This window comes from Coregonus lavaretus, assembly GCF_964263955.1.
Source record: "Coregonus lavaretus genome assembly, chromosome: 7".
Taxonomy (NCBI): Eukaryota; Metazoa; Chordata; class Actinopteri; order Salmoniformes; family Salmonidae; genus Coregonus; species Coregonus lavaretus.
Window position 1 is genome coordinate 25,678,975 of NC_139994.1, and position 16,531 is coordinate 25,695,505.

The 16,531-nt window shown below is 43.3% G+C and overlaps 1 protein-coding gene across 1 annotated transcript; it reads left to right on the forward strand.

Annotated features, from left to right (window-relative positions):
* Positions 1–263: 263 nt before the first annotated feature.
* LOC311131751 (phosphatidylinositol 4-kinase beta) lies at positions 264–5,883 on the forward strand. The gene is made up of 10 exons (XM_084164877.1): positions 264–485; positions 747–980; positions 1,115–1,224; positions 1,345–1,449; positions 3,821–3,944; positions 4,058–4,171; positions 4,417–4,568; positions 4,856–4,988; positions 5,248–5,368; positions 5,521–5,883. Exons 1-10 carry the CDS (start codon positions 300–302, stop codon positions 5,700–5,702), a joined length of 1,461 nt encoding a protein of 486 aa, XP_084021003.1. The 5' UTR covers positions 264–299; the 3' UTR covers positions 5,703–5,883.
* Positions 5,884–16,531: the final 10,648 nt, after the last annotated feature.

The window sequence follows — 16,531 nt, forward strand, 5'->3', positions numbered from 1 at the left end:
TGGTTTTCCTTTCAGATTCCGCTCCTAAAACATCCTTCTTTCAATTCCCATCATACCCATCTTCCTCCCTCCTTTCTCAGCCTCTTTTTTTTTTTTTTGTGTGTGCAGTCATTCATGGAAGGACCCTAAAAAAAAGATGTGCCACTTGTTATTTGCTGTAGCTTGTTGTAAATGTCTTCAGAACACAAAAAGACATCTGTCTTGATCTAGATTCTAACCAGCTCTCCTCCTCCTAACCTCGCTCCTCCTCTCTGTAGCCGTTGCGCCTGACGCTGCAGAGGGAGTTCATCAAGTCTCTGATGGGCATCGGAAAGCGGCTGGCCACGCTGCCCACCAAGGAGCAGAAGACCTGGCAGCTCATCTCAGAGCTGTCACAGCTCAACCACAAGCTGCCAGCCCGCGTCTGGCTGCCCACTGCAGCCTTCGACCACCACGTGGTGCGCGTTCCCCACACACAGGCCGTGGTGCTCAACTCCAAAGATAAGGTGAGGCAACTTGTTGTAATACACATGTATAAGGAGGTACACACACACAACAGACTCCAAAAACAAGGTGACCAGAATGCCTAGTAGTTTGACACAATTAATTAGTTAACTCATTTGTTAGTTTATTTATTTCCTGAGGAGCCTGGAGTTTAGATGGAGTGGGCCCCAATGCTCTTTGTCAATGGGACTTCCTGCATAAATGTACCTTACAAAAATAGGTCTAGAACTCCAGTGACCTCTTCATTCTCCCCTTCCTCTCAGGCCCCGTACATCATCTACGTGGAGGTGCTGGAGTGCGAGAGGTTCGAGACGTCCGGCATTCCCCTGCGCATCCCGGAGACATGCATCCGCAGCGCCCGCTCTGTGGACAACCTCCTCCCGGAGTGCGTTGGCATCACAGCCGAGCAGCGCGCCGGCAGTTTCTCCACCGTGCCCAACTACGACAACGACGACGAGGCCTGGGCCATGGATGACATCGGCAAGTTGGAAGTGGAGGTGGGTACCCATGGCAACCACATGGTGGCACCGTCTGACTTTAAGTCACATTTTGATGACTAGGTTGTTGGGGAAGGAGGAGGTGAATCAGATTTGAATGTACTTTTAACTCTGGGGTCCTTCTATGGTTCCAGCTCCCAGAAGGCCACACCAGTAGCAGTGACAACATCTCCCAGTTCTCTGTGGACAGCATCACCAGCACGGAGAGCAAGGAGCCTGTCTTCATCGCCGCTGGCGACATCAGGTACAGGGTCACTGCCGGACAGAATTGCCCTGCTAGCTTGTAGTTTGTCTTTAAGACTTTCTTGTTATAGAGTTTTGGTCTGGATAGCTGTTTTACAACCGCATGTTTCTTTTGTCTTAGGCGACGTCTATCAGAGAACCTGGCCCACACCCCCACAACGTTCCGGAAAGATCCGGAGGACCCGTCCGCTGTGGCGCTCAAGGAGCCCTGGCAGGAGAAAGTCAGGTGGGTGATTGGTACATAGAAATATACACTGCTCAAAAAAATAAAGGGAACACTAAAATAACACATCCTAGATCTGAATGAATGAAATAATCTTATTAAATACTTTTTTCTTTACATAGTTGAATGTGCTGACAACAAAATCACACAAAAATTATCAATGGAAATGAAATGTATCAACCCATGGAGGTCTGGATTTGGAGTCACCCTCAAAATTAAAGTGGAAAACCACACTACAGGCTGATCCATCTTTGATGTAATGTCCTTAAAACAAGTCAAAATGAGGCTCAGTAGTGTGTGTGTGTGTGGCCTCCACGTGCCTGTATGCCCTCCCTACAACGCCTGGGCATGCTCCTGATGAGGTGGCGGATGGTCTCCTGAGGGATCTCCTCCCAGACCTGGACTAAAGCATCCGCCAACTCCTGGACAGTCTGTGGTGCAACGTGGCGTTGGTGGATGGAGCGAGACATGATGTCCCAGATGTGCTCAATTGGATTCAGGTCTGGGGAACGGGCGGGCCAGTCCATAGCATTAATGCCTTCCTCTTGCAGGAACTGCTGACACACTCCAGCCACATGAGGTCTAGCATTGTCTTGCATTAGGAGGAACCCAGGGCCAGCATATGGTCTCACAAGGGGTCTGAGGATCTCATCTCGGTACCTAATGGCAGTCAGGCTACCTCTGGCGAGCACATGGAGGGCTGTGCGGCCCCCCAAAGAAATGCCACCCCACACCATGACTGACCCACCGCCAAACCAGTCATGCTGGAGGATGTTGCAGGCAGCAGAACGTTCTCCACGGCGTCTCCAGACTCTGTCACGTGCTCAGTGTGAACCTGCTTTCATCTGTGAAGAGCACAGGGCGCCAGTGGCGAATTTGCCAATCTTGGTGTTCTCTGGCAAATGCCAAACGTCCTGCACAGTGTTGGGCTGTAAGCACAACCCCCACCTGTGGACGTCGGGCCCTCATACCACCCTCATGGAGTCTGTTTCTGACCGTTTGAGCAGACACATGCACATTTGTGGCCTGCTGGAGGTCATTTTGCAGGGCTCTGGCAGTGCTCCTCCGGCTCCTCCTTGCACAAAGGCGGAGGTAGCGGTCCTGCTGCTGGGTTGTTGCCCTCCTACGGCCTCCTCCACGTCTCCTGATGTACTGGCCTGTCTCCTGGTAGCGCCTCCATGCTCTGGACACTACGCTGACAGACACAGCAAACCTTCTTGCCACAGCTCGCATTGATGTGCCATCCTGGATGAGCTGCACTAGCTGAGCCACTTGTGTGGGTTGTAGACTCCGTCTCATGCTACCACTACCAAAACATCAGCCAGGAAGCATAGGAACTGAGAAGTGGTCTGTGGTCACCACCTGCAGAACCACTCCTTTATTGGGGGGTGTCTTGCTAATTGCCTATAATTTCCACCTGTTGTCTATTCCATTTGCACAACAGCATGTGAAATATATTGTCGATCAGTGTTGCTTCCTAAGTGGACAGTTTGATTTCACAGAAGTGTGATTGACTTGGAGTTACATTGTGTTGGCACATCAATGCGAGCTGTGGCAAGAAGGTTTGCTGTGTCTGTCAGCGTAGTGTCCAGAGCATGGAGGCGCTACCCAAGTTCTCTCACGTCACCCCCCTCCTCCGCACACTCCACTGGCTTCCAGTTGAAGCTCGCATCCGCTACAAGACCATGGTGCTTGCCTATGGAGCAGTGAGGGGAACGGCACCTCTGTACCTTCGGGCTCTGATCAGTCCCTACACCCAAACGAGGGCATTGCGTTCATCCACCTCTGGCCTGCTGGCTCCCCTTCCTCTGCGGAAGCATAGTTCCCGCTCAGCCCAGTCAAAACTGTTCGCTGCTCTGGCACTCCAATGGTGGAACAAGCTCCCTCACGACGCCAGGACAGCGGAGTCACTCACCACCTTCCGGAGACATTTGAAACCCCACCTCTTTAAGGAATACCTGGGATAGGATAAAGTAATCCTTCTACCCCCCCCCCCCCCAAAAAAAATTGTAAAGTGATTATCCCACTGGCTATAGGGTGAACGCACCAATTGGTGAGTCGCTCATGATAAGAGCGTCTGCTAAATGACGTAAATGTGCCCTTGAGCAAGGCACTTAACCCTAATTGCTCCTGTAAGTCGCTCTGGATAAGAGCGTCTGCTAAATGACTAAAATGTAAATGTAAATGTTTAAGTGTTCCCTTTTATTTTTTTGAGGAGTGTAATTACTAGAAGAGACAAAATGGATGGGCATACACAATCCCCCACCCGAGGATACATGTCTGTCCCACTTAGTGCAGCGAAGACAACACATTGTGGCATTGTAAAGTCATTTGCTGTGTCTCACTATTTCTCTCCGCTCTCTCCATCCCTCAGGCGGATAAGGGAGGGCTCCCCTTACGGTCACCTGCCAAACTGGCGGCTGCTGTCGGTCATCGTGAAGTGTGGGGACGACCTGAGGCAAGAGCTACTGGCCTTCCAGGTGCTCAGCCAGCTACAGGTACTTGACTCTCCACAGTAGAGTCCCATTCCACAGAAATGCTCTGAATTATTTATTCTTATTAGCATTCATTCAATCACTAATTCGCTCCACTACTCCCCTTTCCTCTCCAGTCCATCTGGGAGCAGGAGCACGTCCCCCTGTGGATCAAGCCCTATAAGATCCTGGTGATGTCATCGGACAGCGGGATGATCGAGCCCGTGCTGAACGCTGTCTCTCTGCACCAGGTGAGCAGAGAAAATGAGATGGACCCAATTGTGTACTTGAAATCTCATGACAAAGTTGCCTAACAATAACTTCAAGCCGAGTTGTTTAGCTATGTAATCCAGTACCTCTTGGGATGAAAGATTTTGATAATCTAAGTAATTTCGTGTCAGTTGCTAATTCTAATGGAATGCCGTGTCGGTAGCTTTTTCTAATGGAATACTGTGTCTGTTGCTATTTCATACAAAATGCTGTTTCTGTGCTCCAGGTGAGGAAGCAGAGCCAGCTGTCTCTGCTGGACTACTTCCTGCAGGAGCACGGCAGCTACACCACCGAGGCCTTCCTCACCGCCCAGTGCAACTTTGTGGAGAGCTGCGCCGGCTACAGTCTCATCTGCTACCTGCTGCAGGTTAAAGACAGGTGGGCAGCCCTCCCTTTTCACCCCTCTTCAGTTTCACTTGTTACATTACTCACATGTTCCATTTCCCCTCTTAGCTTCCTTTGTCTTTGAGCCTGTTTGGCTACATTTACACAGGCTGCACAATTCTGATCTTTTGCCAATAATTGGGCAGAAGGTCAGAATTGGGCTGCCTGTGTAAACACAGTTTTTGTGGTCTGATATCAACTACCACATCCCACCCTCTCCTCTATTCCTATACCCTTTACTCAGTTCCCCTACCCCTCATCTCCTTTCTGTCTTTCTCCAGACACAATGGAAACATCCTCCTGGACTCAGAGGGCCACATAATCCACATTGACTTTGGCTTCATCCTGTCCAGCTCGCCCAGGAACCTGGGCTTTGAGACCTCCGCTTTTAAGCTCACCAGCGAATTTGTGGATGTGAGTCAAATGAATTATACTGCATGCGAATTTGCATTGTCAAATAAGTGTAAACTGGAGAACACTGTGGAATTCATCATACAACTAGCTGCCTAACAATCTAGCTAGAAACCTCACAAAATGTTCACTGCATAAATGCATACATTTGTTAGTGTTCAAAGATGCTATTAGCGAGTTTGCTGGTTAGCTGCAGTAGCCTGCATAACCTGTTGGTTTTTTATGTGTAAAGACTAACCTATGTTGTCTGTGGTTCTCTCAGGTGATGGGAGGCCTGGATGGAGACATGTTCAACTACTACAAGATGCTGATGCTCCAGGGCCTGATAGCTGCTCGCAAACACATGGAGAAGGTGGTCCAAATAGTGGAGATCATGCAGCAAGGTACTGTTAGCTAAAACGGTATATTAGCATGACCAGTGTGTTGTGGTGTTTTTCCATAAACATTATCTATCTGCCCGGTTTCTCTGTGGTCTTGGGATTGCAACTCCTCTGACTCCCTCTCCCTGGGTCTCCCCTCTCTCCTCCCCCACCAGGCTCTCACCTACCCTGCTTCCATGGCTCCAGCACCATCCGCTACCTGAAGGAACGTTTCCACATGAGCCTGACGGAGGAGCAGCTACAGGTGCTGGTGGAGCAGATGGTGGATGGCTCCATGCGCTCCATCACCACCAAGCTTTACGACGGCTTCCAGTACTTCACCAACGGCATCATGTGAACAGTTCGACACCAAACTCTACTACATGGGACAACCACATGGGAGAGCAAGCAAACATACATATAAAGATGGTGGTGAACATGTGCATATGGACTCACGCATGTGTGCTTGCCATAGCAGCACATTTAGGAAAATGGACTTGTGTATAGACTAGTGCTACAGGACCTGTTTGCAAACTCGGTATGTTCTTTGTCAAAGTCAAAAAATCACGTCCTCCATTTGCAGATTGCACTTTCTCTCTGAACTTTGTCACAACGCCTGCTTTTTTCCCGATTATTGAGGGCGCACCATCAGTAGCCAGGCTGACAGCGCGGGACCAGTCCACTCCGACCCTGTCCAGCGCGCCGACGAGTGCGGTAAAAATATCAGCTGCTGTCGTTGTATCTGTCATCGGCACCAACTCCACGAACTCCTCTGTGACGGTCAATGTGTCATCAACTCCGCGGATGAAAAAATGGCCAGTTGTGCAACATCTGTAATGTCCGTGCTTTCATCAATTGCAACCGAAAACGCAATAAATGACTTTACTTTTTGCTTCAACTGGCTGTCCAAATCCACTGAAAGATCGGAAATCCTGTCTGCCACTGTGTTTCTTGTCAGGCTGATATTTGCAAAAGCCTGCCGCTTTTCAGGGCACACAATCTCCGCTGCCTTCATCATGCATGTTTTTACAAATTCACCCTCACTAAATGGTTTTGAAGCCACTGCGATTTCATTAGCAATGAGGTAGCTAGCTTTCACTGCAGCGTCACTGATGTCTCGGCTGTGAGTAAACACAGACTGCTGTTTCTTCAGACCCGCCAACAGTTCATTCACCTTCTCTCATCTCCGCTGTCCTTGAAAGTTGTCATATTTGTCGGCATGAAGACTCACATAGTGGCGACAAAGGATATATTCTTTCAGCACTGCAACATGCTCTGAACACACCAAACATACAGCTTTCCCATTCAATTCTGTGATTAAATAGGATGACCATTTTTCTTGGAACACTCTGCACTCTGCGTCCACTTTTCTCTTTTTTGACAGAGACATATTGGGGCATAAATGTTAAGAATATGTCTGAAGTACCTGCACTCGTCCATAATGGATCTTCCAGTAATGGAAATGAAACGAACCCCAGTTCCCAACCAGCTGCAACTTCTCATAGGGAAAACCAGTCTTCCCTATTTGGCTGAAAAACAAAGACATCCCCTAATTATAGAGATTGCTCTGTGATTAATAAGACACACAATTGTGGAGATAGAGGACATGGTAATGTGTACTATTACTAATCAGCTATGACTGTCTAATAATGTGATTGACTACCTGTGAATGGCTATCTGAAGGGGCTGACAGTTCGTCAAGCACTAGCCTCCCAGCTTCAGTGAGGTGAATGGTAGGCTCCTCAATAACCAATTTGGAAGTCTGTGAAAAAAAAGGGAACAGGGTAAAGTAAATTCTCCCTATAAGATCAGATGAGCTTTGGTTAATAATGTGTTTGGTTACCTGTGTGTTTAACACTGCAAGCTCTGTTACCAGCATTCTCCCAGCACGAGTGAGGTAGTAGACTGGTTTGGCCTTGGAGAAGACAGGCTATGAAGACAAGGGAATATGTTTTTTCATTATGTGGTTTTATAGAAAACTAGTGACTTGATGTTAATCTTTAATATCCTCTAAAGACCAGAGAGTATCAGAATGGATAGACTCACAAAGATAGGAACACACAAGGGTCCAGACCAAGGGATTAAAGCCAGACAGGACCGGTGCCCAACCTCCTCATCCACATACTAAGGAACAAGACAGGATTAAATTAAGAGTCAGTTTGAATGATAGACAGGTAGCCTATAGGACTGACAGACTGGAATAGGGAGGATCGCAAGAGGAGGCCACTGCATGATAGATTCTAAGACAATTGGCAGTTGAAATACACATGTCTGTGTTCAAAGGTTAAGGAAACATCTGAGGTACCTGCCTATGAATGGTTACCTGTTCATTTTGAGAGGACAGTTCCTCCCATACCATGCTCCTAGCAGGAGTGAAACTGATGATAATGGGCTGCTCCATTGTGAAAATCTGAGAAAATGAGGGAACAGCTTTAAAGATATCAAAGTATTCTACTAGTGGATACTGAAGGTAATTATCCCTATTAGATCAGATAAGTAATGGTTAATAATCTGAATGGTTACCTGTGTGTTTAACATTGCCATCTCTCTCACCAGCATCCTCCCAGCGTGGGTAAGATAATAAATTGGCTGCAGTTTGACAGGCTATAAAAAAAGGGAATATGTTTACAGAAATGTATTTTCATATTGTTCTACAGAAAGCATCATGTTTATGTTTAAGTTACATAAACCAGTCTAAAGACCAAAGAGTATCAGAATGGATTGACTTACAGAGCTGGGAACCCACAGAGGACCAGACCAAGGGATTAAAGCCAGACAGGTCCGCTGCCCAACCTCCTCATCCACATACTAAGGAACAAGACAGGATCAAATTAAAAGTCAGTTTGAATGATAGACAGGTAGCCTATAGGTCTGACAGACTGCTATAGGGAGGATCACAAGAGGAGGCTACTGCATGATAGATTCTGAGACACTACACAGGTCTGTGTTGAAAGGTTAAGGAAACATCTGAGGTACCTGCATATGAATGGCTACCTGTTCATTTTGAGAGGACAGTTCATTCCATACCATCCTCCTTGCAGGAGTGAAACAGATGAAAATGGGCTGCTCCACTGTGAATATCTGTGAGAAAATGAGGGAACGAACATCAAAGTATTTCACTACCGTAGTGGATACTGAAGGTAATCCTGCCTATTAGATCAGATGAGCTTTGTCCAATAATCTGCATGGTTACCTGCGTGTTTAACACTGCCAGCTCTCTCACCAGCATCCTCCCAGCATGGGAAAGGTAATATGTTGGCTGCAGTTATAAAAAATAGGGAATATGTTTACAGAAATGTATTTCCATATTGTTCTTCAGAAAACGTCATGTTTATGTTTAAAGTACATAAACCAGTTTTAAGACCAGAGAGAAGACCAAAGAGTATCAGAATGGATGGACTTACAGAGCTGGGAACCCACAGAGGTCCAGACCAAGGGATTAAAGCCAGACAGGGCCGGTGCCCAACCTCCTCAACCACATACTAAGGAAGAAAATCAGGATCAATTTATGAGTCAGTAAAATGACAGTTTGAATGACAGATTGTTATTGAACCAATCCTGCTAATGAAGCAGTATTGTTATAGCCTGGGTGCCAGTCTGTTTCAGCTCTCTGTCCACTCCTTATGGGATTGTGATGCCAATATCATATTGCCACGATGGAATTGGCAAGAGAGCAGAAAGACTGGCACCCAAGCTATTGATAGGCCTGCAGCATTCTTACCTGAACAAGGACTGGGTCCTCCTGGTCCAGGGTGGGCTCATTATCTTTATGAAAAACAATAAAGGATTGTTTTCTCTAAGTTTAAGAAATACTAGCTACAAGACACCAGACATCTGTCCATGTAGTTAGGCTGATCATATATTTACTTGTGTTTTATATTGTATGACATCAAATGTATTTATGTGTCTGCATAATGTACCAACATGTTCAATTAAACCTAAAGCAAAGGTTTGGTTTCAAAGGAGCAAGTTTGTTTGTTGTTGTTAATCTAGGGCTACACTGTAAAAAATGTCATCACCATGATTGCTACCTAAATGACACCCTATTCCCTATTTAGTGCACTACTTTTGACCAGCGCCTTTTAACCATAGAACTATGGGTCCTGGTCAAAATAAGAAATAGGGTATTGGGTGGCATTTGGGACTATTACTATTTAGACATTGTCAAATATGTAAACTTACCCTCCTCAACCGTGACAACACGGTCCACGCTCTCCACGGTGGCCAGTGCATCCTCACCGATACCGTAATATTTGCTATAAAACTAGACTGCCGAACCGGTCGCAAACAACAGGCCAGCTGCACTCAGAAGCGGCCTCTCGCGGAGGAATCTCAGCGGGGTCGCTGTCAACAAACGACTGAACATAGACCTACTCATTATCGCTCTACATACTGCAGTGATTTTGACTGAGTTCAAAACCATTTGACAATTCTTTCTTAGAATTACAGGGTTTTATAGGGACCATTAATACGTCAAATTCTTCCATAAGTCATGGTTGGCTATGTCACAATGGGACAAACATGTTTATCAAACTGATTAAAAAACACTCAACAGTGACATCAATTAAATTGAATTTTGAGCATGATTTGGGAGTTTATACAATTGTAAACTATGAAACTATTGTTTAGAGAACAGTAGGAGTATAACCATTTAGAAAATACTGTATCAATGGCTCTGAGTAGGAGTAGAAGGGACAGCGTCACTGTCACGCCCTGGCTCTGGGGACACTGTTATGTTGAGCCAGGGTGTGTAGATCTATGGGTTTTGTTTCTATGGGTGTTTATTTCTATGTTGGCCAGAGTGACTCCCAATCAGAGGCAACGAGTGTCAGCTGTCGTGGGTTGTCTCTGATTGGGAGCCATATTTAAACTTTCTGTTTTTCATTCGGGTTTGTGGGATTTTGTTCTATTTTGGTTTGTGTATAACCGTAGACATCACGTTATCGCCTGTTGTTTTGATCGTGTGATCATTCCAATTGAATAAATATGTTCACTTTCAACGCTGCGCATTGGTCCTCCTCCTTAGACGACCGTGACAGTCACAATGCGCTCGCCATGGTTCTGAAAAAGAACGTTGCTGCGTTCATCAGCTCTGTGATGTTCTAGGCGGAGACACTCACTGAACCACTCACTTTCACGTTCAAGGTGTCAAAGCGTTCAACCAACATGCATTGGACTAAAACATCATTCAAATAGTTACTAAAAAGCCTACAGATATGTTTTACATTATTATTTTAAATCTCCTGCATAAATCAGCTGAGATAGCCTACTCTTCTCATCTCTTCGCCCTCCTGCCCTGGTGGTTATATCTGAGCGTTTTGATAACTGATTGATAATTTGGATTATTCATATCCAAAGTGAAATGCTGATTGTGTCATATTTATAATGTAGGCCTAGTAGCCCACGTTTCATGACATAACCCTAATCCTAAAATAGACTAAAATTGAAACCCTGGGCGAGCACACAAGCTCTGGCTGTACAGCCGGCAACAATAATACATCCAAAGAGGGTGGCTGTTGAGGAAAACCAGTACACCAACACACATCTTCATTAGGAGATAAAAGTAATCAGAGGCTAAAAGAAAATGGCAGACAATAGAAATTGAATGCGTATGTTACGGCTGGTTAGTGTTTTAATTACGAAGGACTCCCACAAATCTATTGTCTCTTGTCGTGTATGAAGATTATGACTAGTCTTGAGGGACAAAGAAGAACTGTTTATCTTGGTTTGAAAGTAGCAGTTGGAGGGTGACGCCCCAGGGGAGACCGGTGATTGGACGAAAAAGGGAGCAACCCATTTATTGCCATTGTTTATAAGTATGGGTTAGACAAAGGAAAAGTCAGGAGCATTCAGATTATTTTGGGACGGGGGTCTGTAACTTATGCTGTAACCTCGTGATTTTAATAAAAGCCTCTAAACACGGTGCAGCCTAAGCGGACTCCTTGTTGACAGCAATAGCCACAATTGGGTTGTTTGGTTTATATTAATAATTAAAGGGGGGAAGCCATAGGCTATATAGTCTAAAATAAAATAATTCACGATAAAGGAATATAAAAGGGTTGTTACAATGGGGAGAAAGGACAGCAAGGCTATAAAAGTCATTACATCGATTGATATAGTACAACATAGTAACCCTTTAACTAGAGTATTGCTAGGTTATCCGGCAAATGAAACGAAAGTTGCCCTTCATTCTCAAACAAAAACTGATAAAAGATTCCAGCGATAAGATAAACAACGGTATAGAGAAGGCGACAGAAAAACTAAGCGCAGAAGTCAGTATACCTTTCTCACATACGGATTCAGCGGTAAGACACCCACCTTATGAGAAGGAAGTAGAGCTTAGGGATGTTTATCCTCAGCTTCCAGGGATCATCCAGGAGGGTGATTGTTGCATCAGAGATGAAGATGAATCCAAAACTCCAGAAGGAAGAAAAACCGAGATGTCTGGAAACTAAGAGAAGAATGAGGTTCGGAAAGATGAGGATGAAGATACAGAAGGAGAAAACCTGCTGAGAAAATAATCCCAAGAATTGGAGGAGAAGAAGAATACATTGAGGCCAATATGCTGAAGAAAAGTAAGAAGATGATGGAAGATGATATTTCGAGGACAGAACTTAGAATATAAGCTTTTGAAGAATCCTGATATGTCAAGAGCAAGAAAGAACAGGATCAAGAAACTCTCAGAAAACTCAATCATACAACTGGTGGAGAAGAGAAGCTTTGGTTATGAAGAATCAGAGTGAACCAAATCAACAATCACTGTTACAGCTTCAACTGAACAATATCAAATGCAATTGTACCAGCCAAGGGGGTACCAGGTGTTTCATATCCACAGCCAGTTTCTGGACAGACAGAATTGGAGAGGAAGAGGACGAGAAGGCTTAGAAGGAGGAGGAAGATTTCAGCTACACTTCCAGCAACTTTCAGAAGACTGTTATAATTATGGACAGATTGGTCACTTTACCTGTGACTGCAATGGGCCAGGAGGAAACAACAGAGAACATTTTTAAGGAAGATAAAGGAGCAAGTGAAGATCACCTGTTCTCCAGGTGAACCCTAAAGATTCTAGAGTGCCTAGAAGATACGAAGGGGGGTGTCAGCTGATAGCACCGATTAGAGAAGAAGATAAAATATCTAACAATTGAAGTAAAACCAGAGGACTATGAGAAGTGATAGTGAATAGTGTAAAAGCTTTTATCTGTGTTGAGCCTAAAAGAGGTTAAACATCTCACTATGTAAAATTAACTAATTAGGATAGGGATTTGAGGTAGTAAAACAGCTAATTACTCTTAAGGAACCAATGGAGCTCTGCTATAAAAATCAAAGGGAAATTAAAATAGACATACTAATATTAAAAAATATACCTATTGCATTGTTGGGAAGAGATGCATTGTTTAAATTGAATTGTACAATAAGATGTACACTAAACGGTTGTCTGGTAGAAGATTTTAAAAAGTAGGGTTTTTGGGAATCATATTTGCTTAAAAAGATAATATCATAGGAAGGATGATAATCTATTAGACTGCCTATTAGACAATCTGTCTGGAAAATAAAGTTAAAAGGGGTGACTGTTATTCTGGGTTACATTCTTACACCAAGGGATTTCAGGCTAGGCTAAAAGGTGTTTAGTCGTTTGCCAAGTCTGTGTGTAAAGAAGTCAGAAGCAGGTGAGGACTTTCCCTATCACATATCCTAAAAATTGGTGGTAAAGGGATTTTGTGAATAAATCAGTGGAAAAGGTTTTTAAAGGTTAGGAGAAAAGATTAGATTAAAAAGTTAGGAGAACTAGGTTGAAGGAACTCTAAGACAGTAAGCTAAGTTTCAAAGTTAGTAGTAAGAGAGAGAGAACAGTGGTGAAGGACACTTTAGAGTAGGGAGATCAAGGTAATTATAGGTGTATTTTTATAATCAAAAGTTTGAAAGTTAGGGTTTAGAGTAGGAAGAGAGAGTGAATGTAAATTACATTTACGTCATTTGACACTATTGGTGATAGATGGAAGTACAAGCAAAGAGTTCAAAGCTTTGGGGAAAATGGATGAAGTAACTAAGGACATTAACACTTCAGTCTATTAAAACAACAGTGAGAAGCAATTTAACTCTTTCAACATTGATAGTTATTAAAGCCATAAATATATCGCATTTGATTATAAGGGAACCAATAGCTCCAGCACCAATTTTAGAGGAAAATACTGTTTTTGGGGTTAGGATGGGGACGTTCCTCCCACATGGAGAGATAATTATGGAGAAGAAGTATTGTTATCAGGACCAGATGTAGAAGCGGTGGCCCCTAATCAAAGGAGGTATAGTTTGTACAACAATATGAAGTGGAAGAGGTTATGAGTGATTGTTCACTTATTTTGCGTAATGTTACAGAGAAAGATCAGGGAGAATATATGTGTACTTATCTAGTGCAAGCATTAAAATTTGTTCCGGTTAAGAATTATTGGTTAAAAGGCTATGTAATTCGTAAAGTGATGCCTATAATGGAAGATTTGAAATCTGTTGAAGCTTCCGCAGTCACCGAGGGAGTTCAGGAGGAGTAGATTACAGTAGTCACTCCAACAGTAGATAATACACAGAGGATATCGGGAACTTTCGCACTAGAAGTAGTTAAGAGTGTTAATATATCAACTAGATCAACTGCTTTAATGGTAACTTTGGAAGGGATTAATGATACGATGGCAATAGCAAATGTAGGAAGTATGACACCGACAACAACTTTTCTGAAATTAAAGGGGGTAGCAAGAAGGACTCAGGGGTTTATGTTACGGATGGAGAGGTATCTGCAGTACCGCTCGTTAGGGAAGAGAGAAACTATATGCATGTGGTTTGATTCTTCTGTTGTGAAAATTAGAGATAGATGGTTAGCTCATTCTGTAAGATCAGTGAGGAATCTTGAGGGTCCATGTCTGGTGAGAATTCCAGCACCAAACATGTCAGAGACGTGGGGTTCGACCTCTATCAAGTATGTGTCAATCTTATGCTTTGTCATGACTGTGGTATCAGCAACAATCAGTAACCGATAAAATAATGTCGTTGTCAAAACATTTGTTTAAGCCTAGGGTTAGGTGTTATTGGGTTAAGTGAATTAACTTGTGTGCATTTGTTAGATGGGAAGGAAACTCAGGTAACAGCAAACCCTGAAGCATTTGAGGTGAAACCAGTGAGGGCTAAAAGTTGTTTTTGTTCTAATAAAACATATGATATAAGGGGTATGTTTATGGGAATATCAGATTGTGATGATTATATGATGACTTTGGATAAGCACGAACATAAGGTTAGAGAGGACAAATATAATGTAACTTTTTATGTACCAGGTAGTAGAAACAGCAGGACTTTGATGTCTAAAAGATCAGCTTTTGCCTGTCAATGTGACTATGGGGAATTTTAGAGATATTTAGAGGGTTTGTGGTGATAAAGCGTATATATTCTTACCCTATTGATGGATAGGATGTTGTTACATGTCAACGTTGAAGCTTCCATATGAGGTTTCTACCATTATAAGAGGGGTAGCACCGGACACAGATAAATCTGAAGCTAGGTTTGAAATTGGATGAAAAGAGACATGGAGACATGTTATAGTCTTCAAGTCTATCATTGAAGGATGAATCTAAGGGAGAAGGGGGGACTTTTTCCATGGTATGGTGTAACATTTGGGAAGATCCTATTGATAATGTTAGTTATACTTTGAGTCCAGATAGTTCAGATATTATCACTAGGGTTATATATGCATTGAAGAATATAAGGGATGCATTTGGTAGATCTGAAGGAGCGGAAGTCAGCGAAGACTTGGTTGCAAGATCAGGTAGGCCAGTAGGGGCAGTGATGGTTCAGATTCTAGTTGCAGCTTTGATAACACTGTGTGTGATGTTTGTAATTTGTTACTGACCTTTGAGAAAGCTATGATATTGAGATAGGTTGGAGAGTGATGCCTGGAGACAACACTCAGATGCCGGTGTTGACTGTTCCTGATCTGGATGAAGATGGACAAGTGGAACTGAATGGATAAATATCATTTTTGATGTTTTGATCATTTTTCAATTTTTTTTTCAATATTAGTGTGATTTTAGTATGATTTTATGAATCAAAGGGGGGAAGTGGGTTAATGTGATTCATACATCATTTATATATCATTTCTATATTCTTAGTTGATATTGATGTTCAATTTGAAAGTGTTGTTTTGCAAAAGATACTGTTTGGGTTTTTTTATTTTCTTCCAGAAGCATTTGGGGGAACATGTGGAGATTGAAATACTCAAACAAGGACAATGTGAAAGGACAATGACTGGAGGAGATGAAACAAGAAAGGTGTGGAGAGATTCCGATTCCATCATCAACAATCCATTGGAAGTCGAGACTACGGGGAGATGAAGTGTAGTGGACTACATTCCAGTGTCTGCAATGAAATATAGACATATTTGCATGTGTAATACATAATTTGTGTCATAGCCTTGGGGATTAATTTTTGTAGAAGGATATTTGATGTTATTGAATACATGTGGGGATCTTAGATGTTTTTGTTTATTTCGGTGATGCTTAGGGACAGGGGGTCTAGGCAGGGAGAGGTCCACTATAGGGTCCAATGGGTTGACCAGCCTTAGAGTGGATATTTTTTGGATAGGATTTTGTTTGCAGGGGCTTACATGTGTATTTAATTGCATCATAGTTTCAAATGCATTTACATGGTTTATGAGTTTATCTGGAGTATCTAGGTGGTTGCCTGGGACAGAGGGACCGTGAGATAATTTTACTGTCTTGATTGATGGATGGATATCTGTAAAGATGGCTGCCGGACAATTTTTCGCTCTTACACTCCATAAAGATTTGTTCATATTTCATAGTAATGTATTCACACTTCATAAACAGTTATTCATATTTCATAGAAAGGTATTTACACTCTAGAGAAGAATGTTTTTGGTTTAATGTTAAAGATATTCAATAAGATAAATTGTCACTTGTCATAATCCTATTCTGTTTGTTTTCGAGACTGTTTAGTCTCGAAGGGGGGATATGTCATGTATGAAGATTATGACTAGTCTTGAGGGACAAAGAAGAACTGTTTATCTTGGTTTGAATGTAGCAGTTGGAGGGTGACGCCCCAGGGGAGACCGGTGATTGGACGAAAAAGGGAGCAACCCATTTATTGCCATTGTTTATAAGTATGGGTTAGACAAAGGAAAAGTCAGGA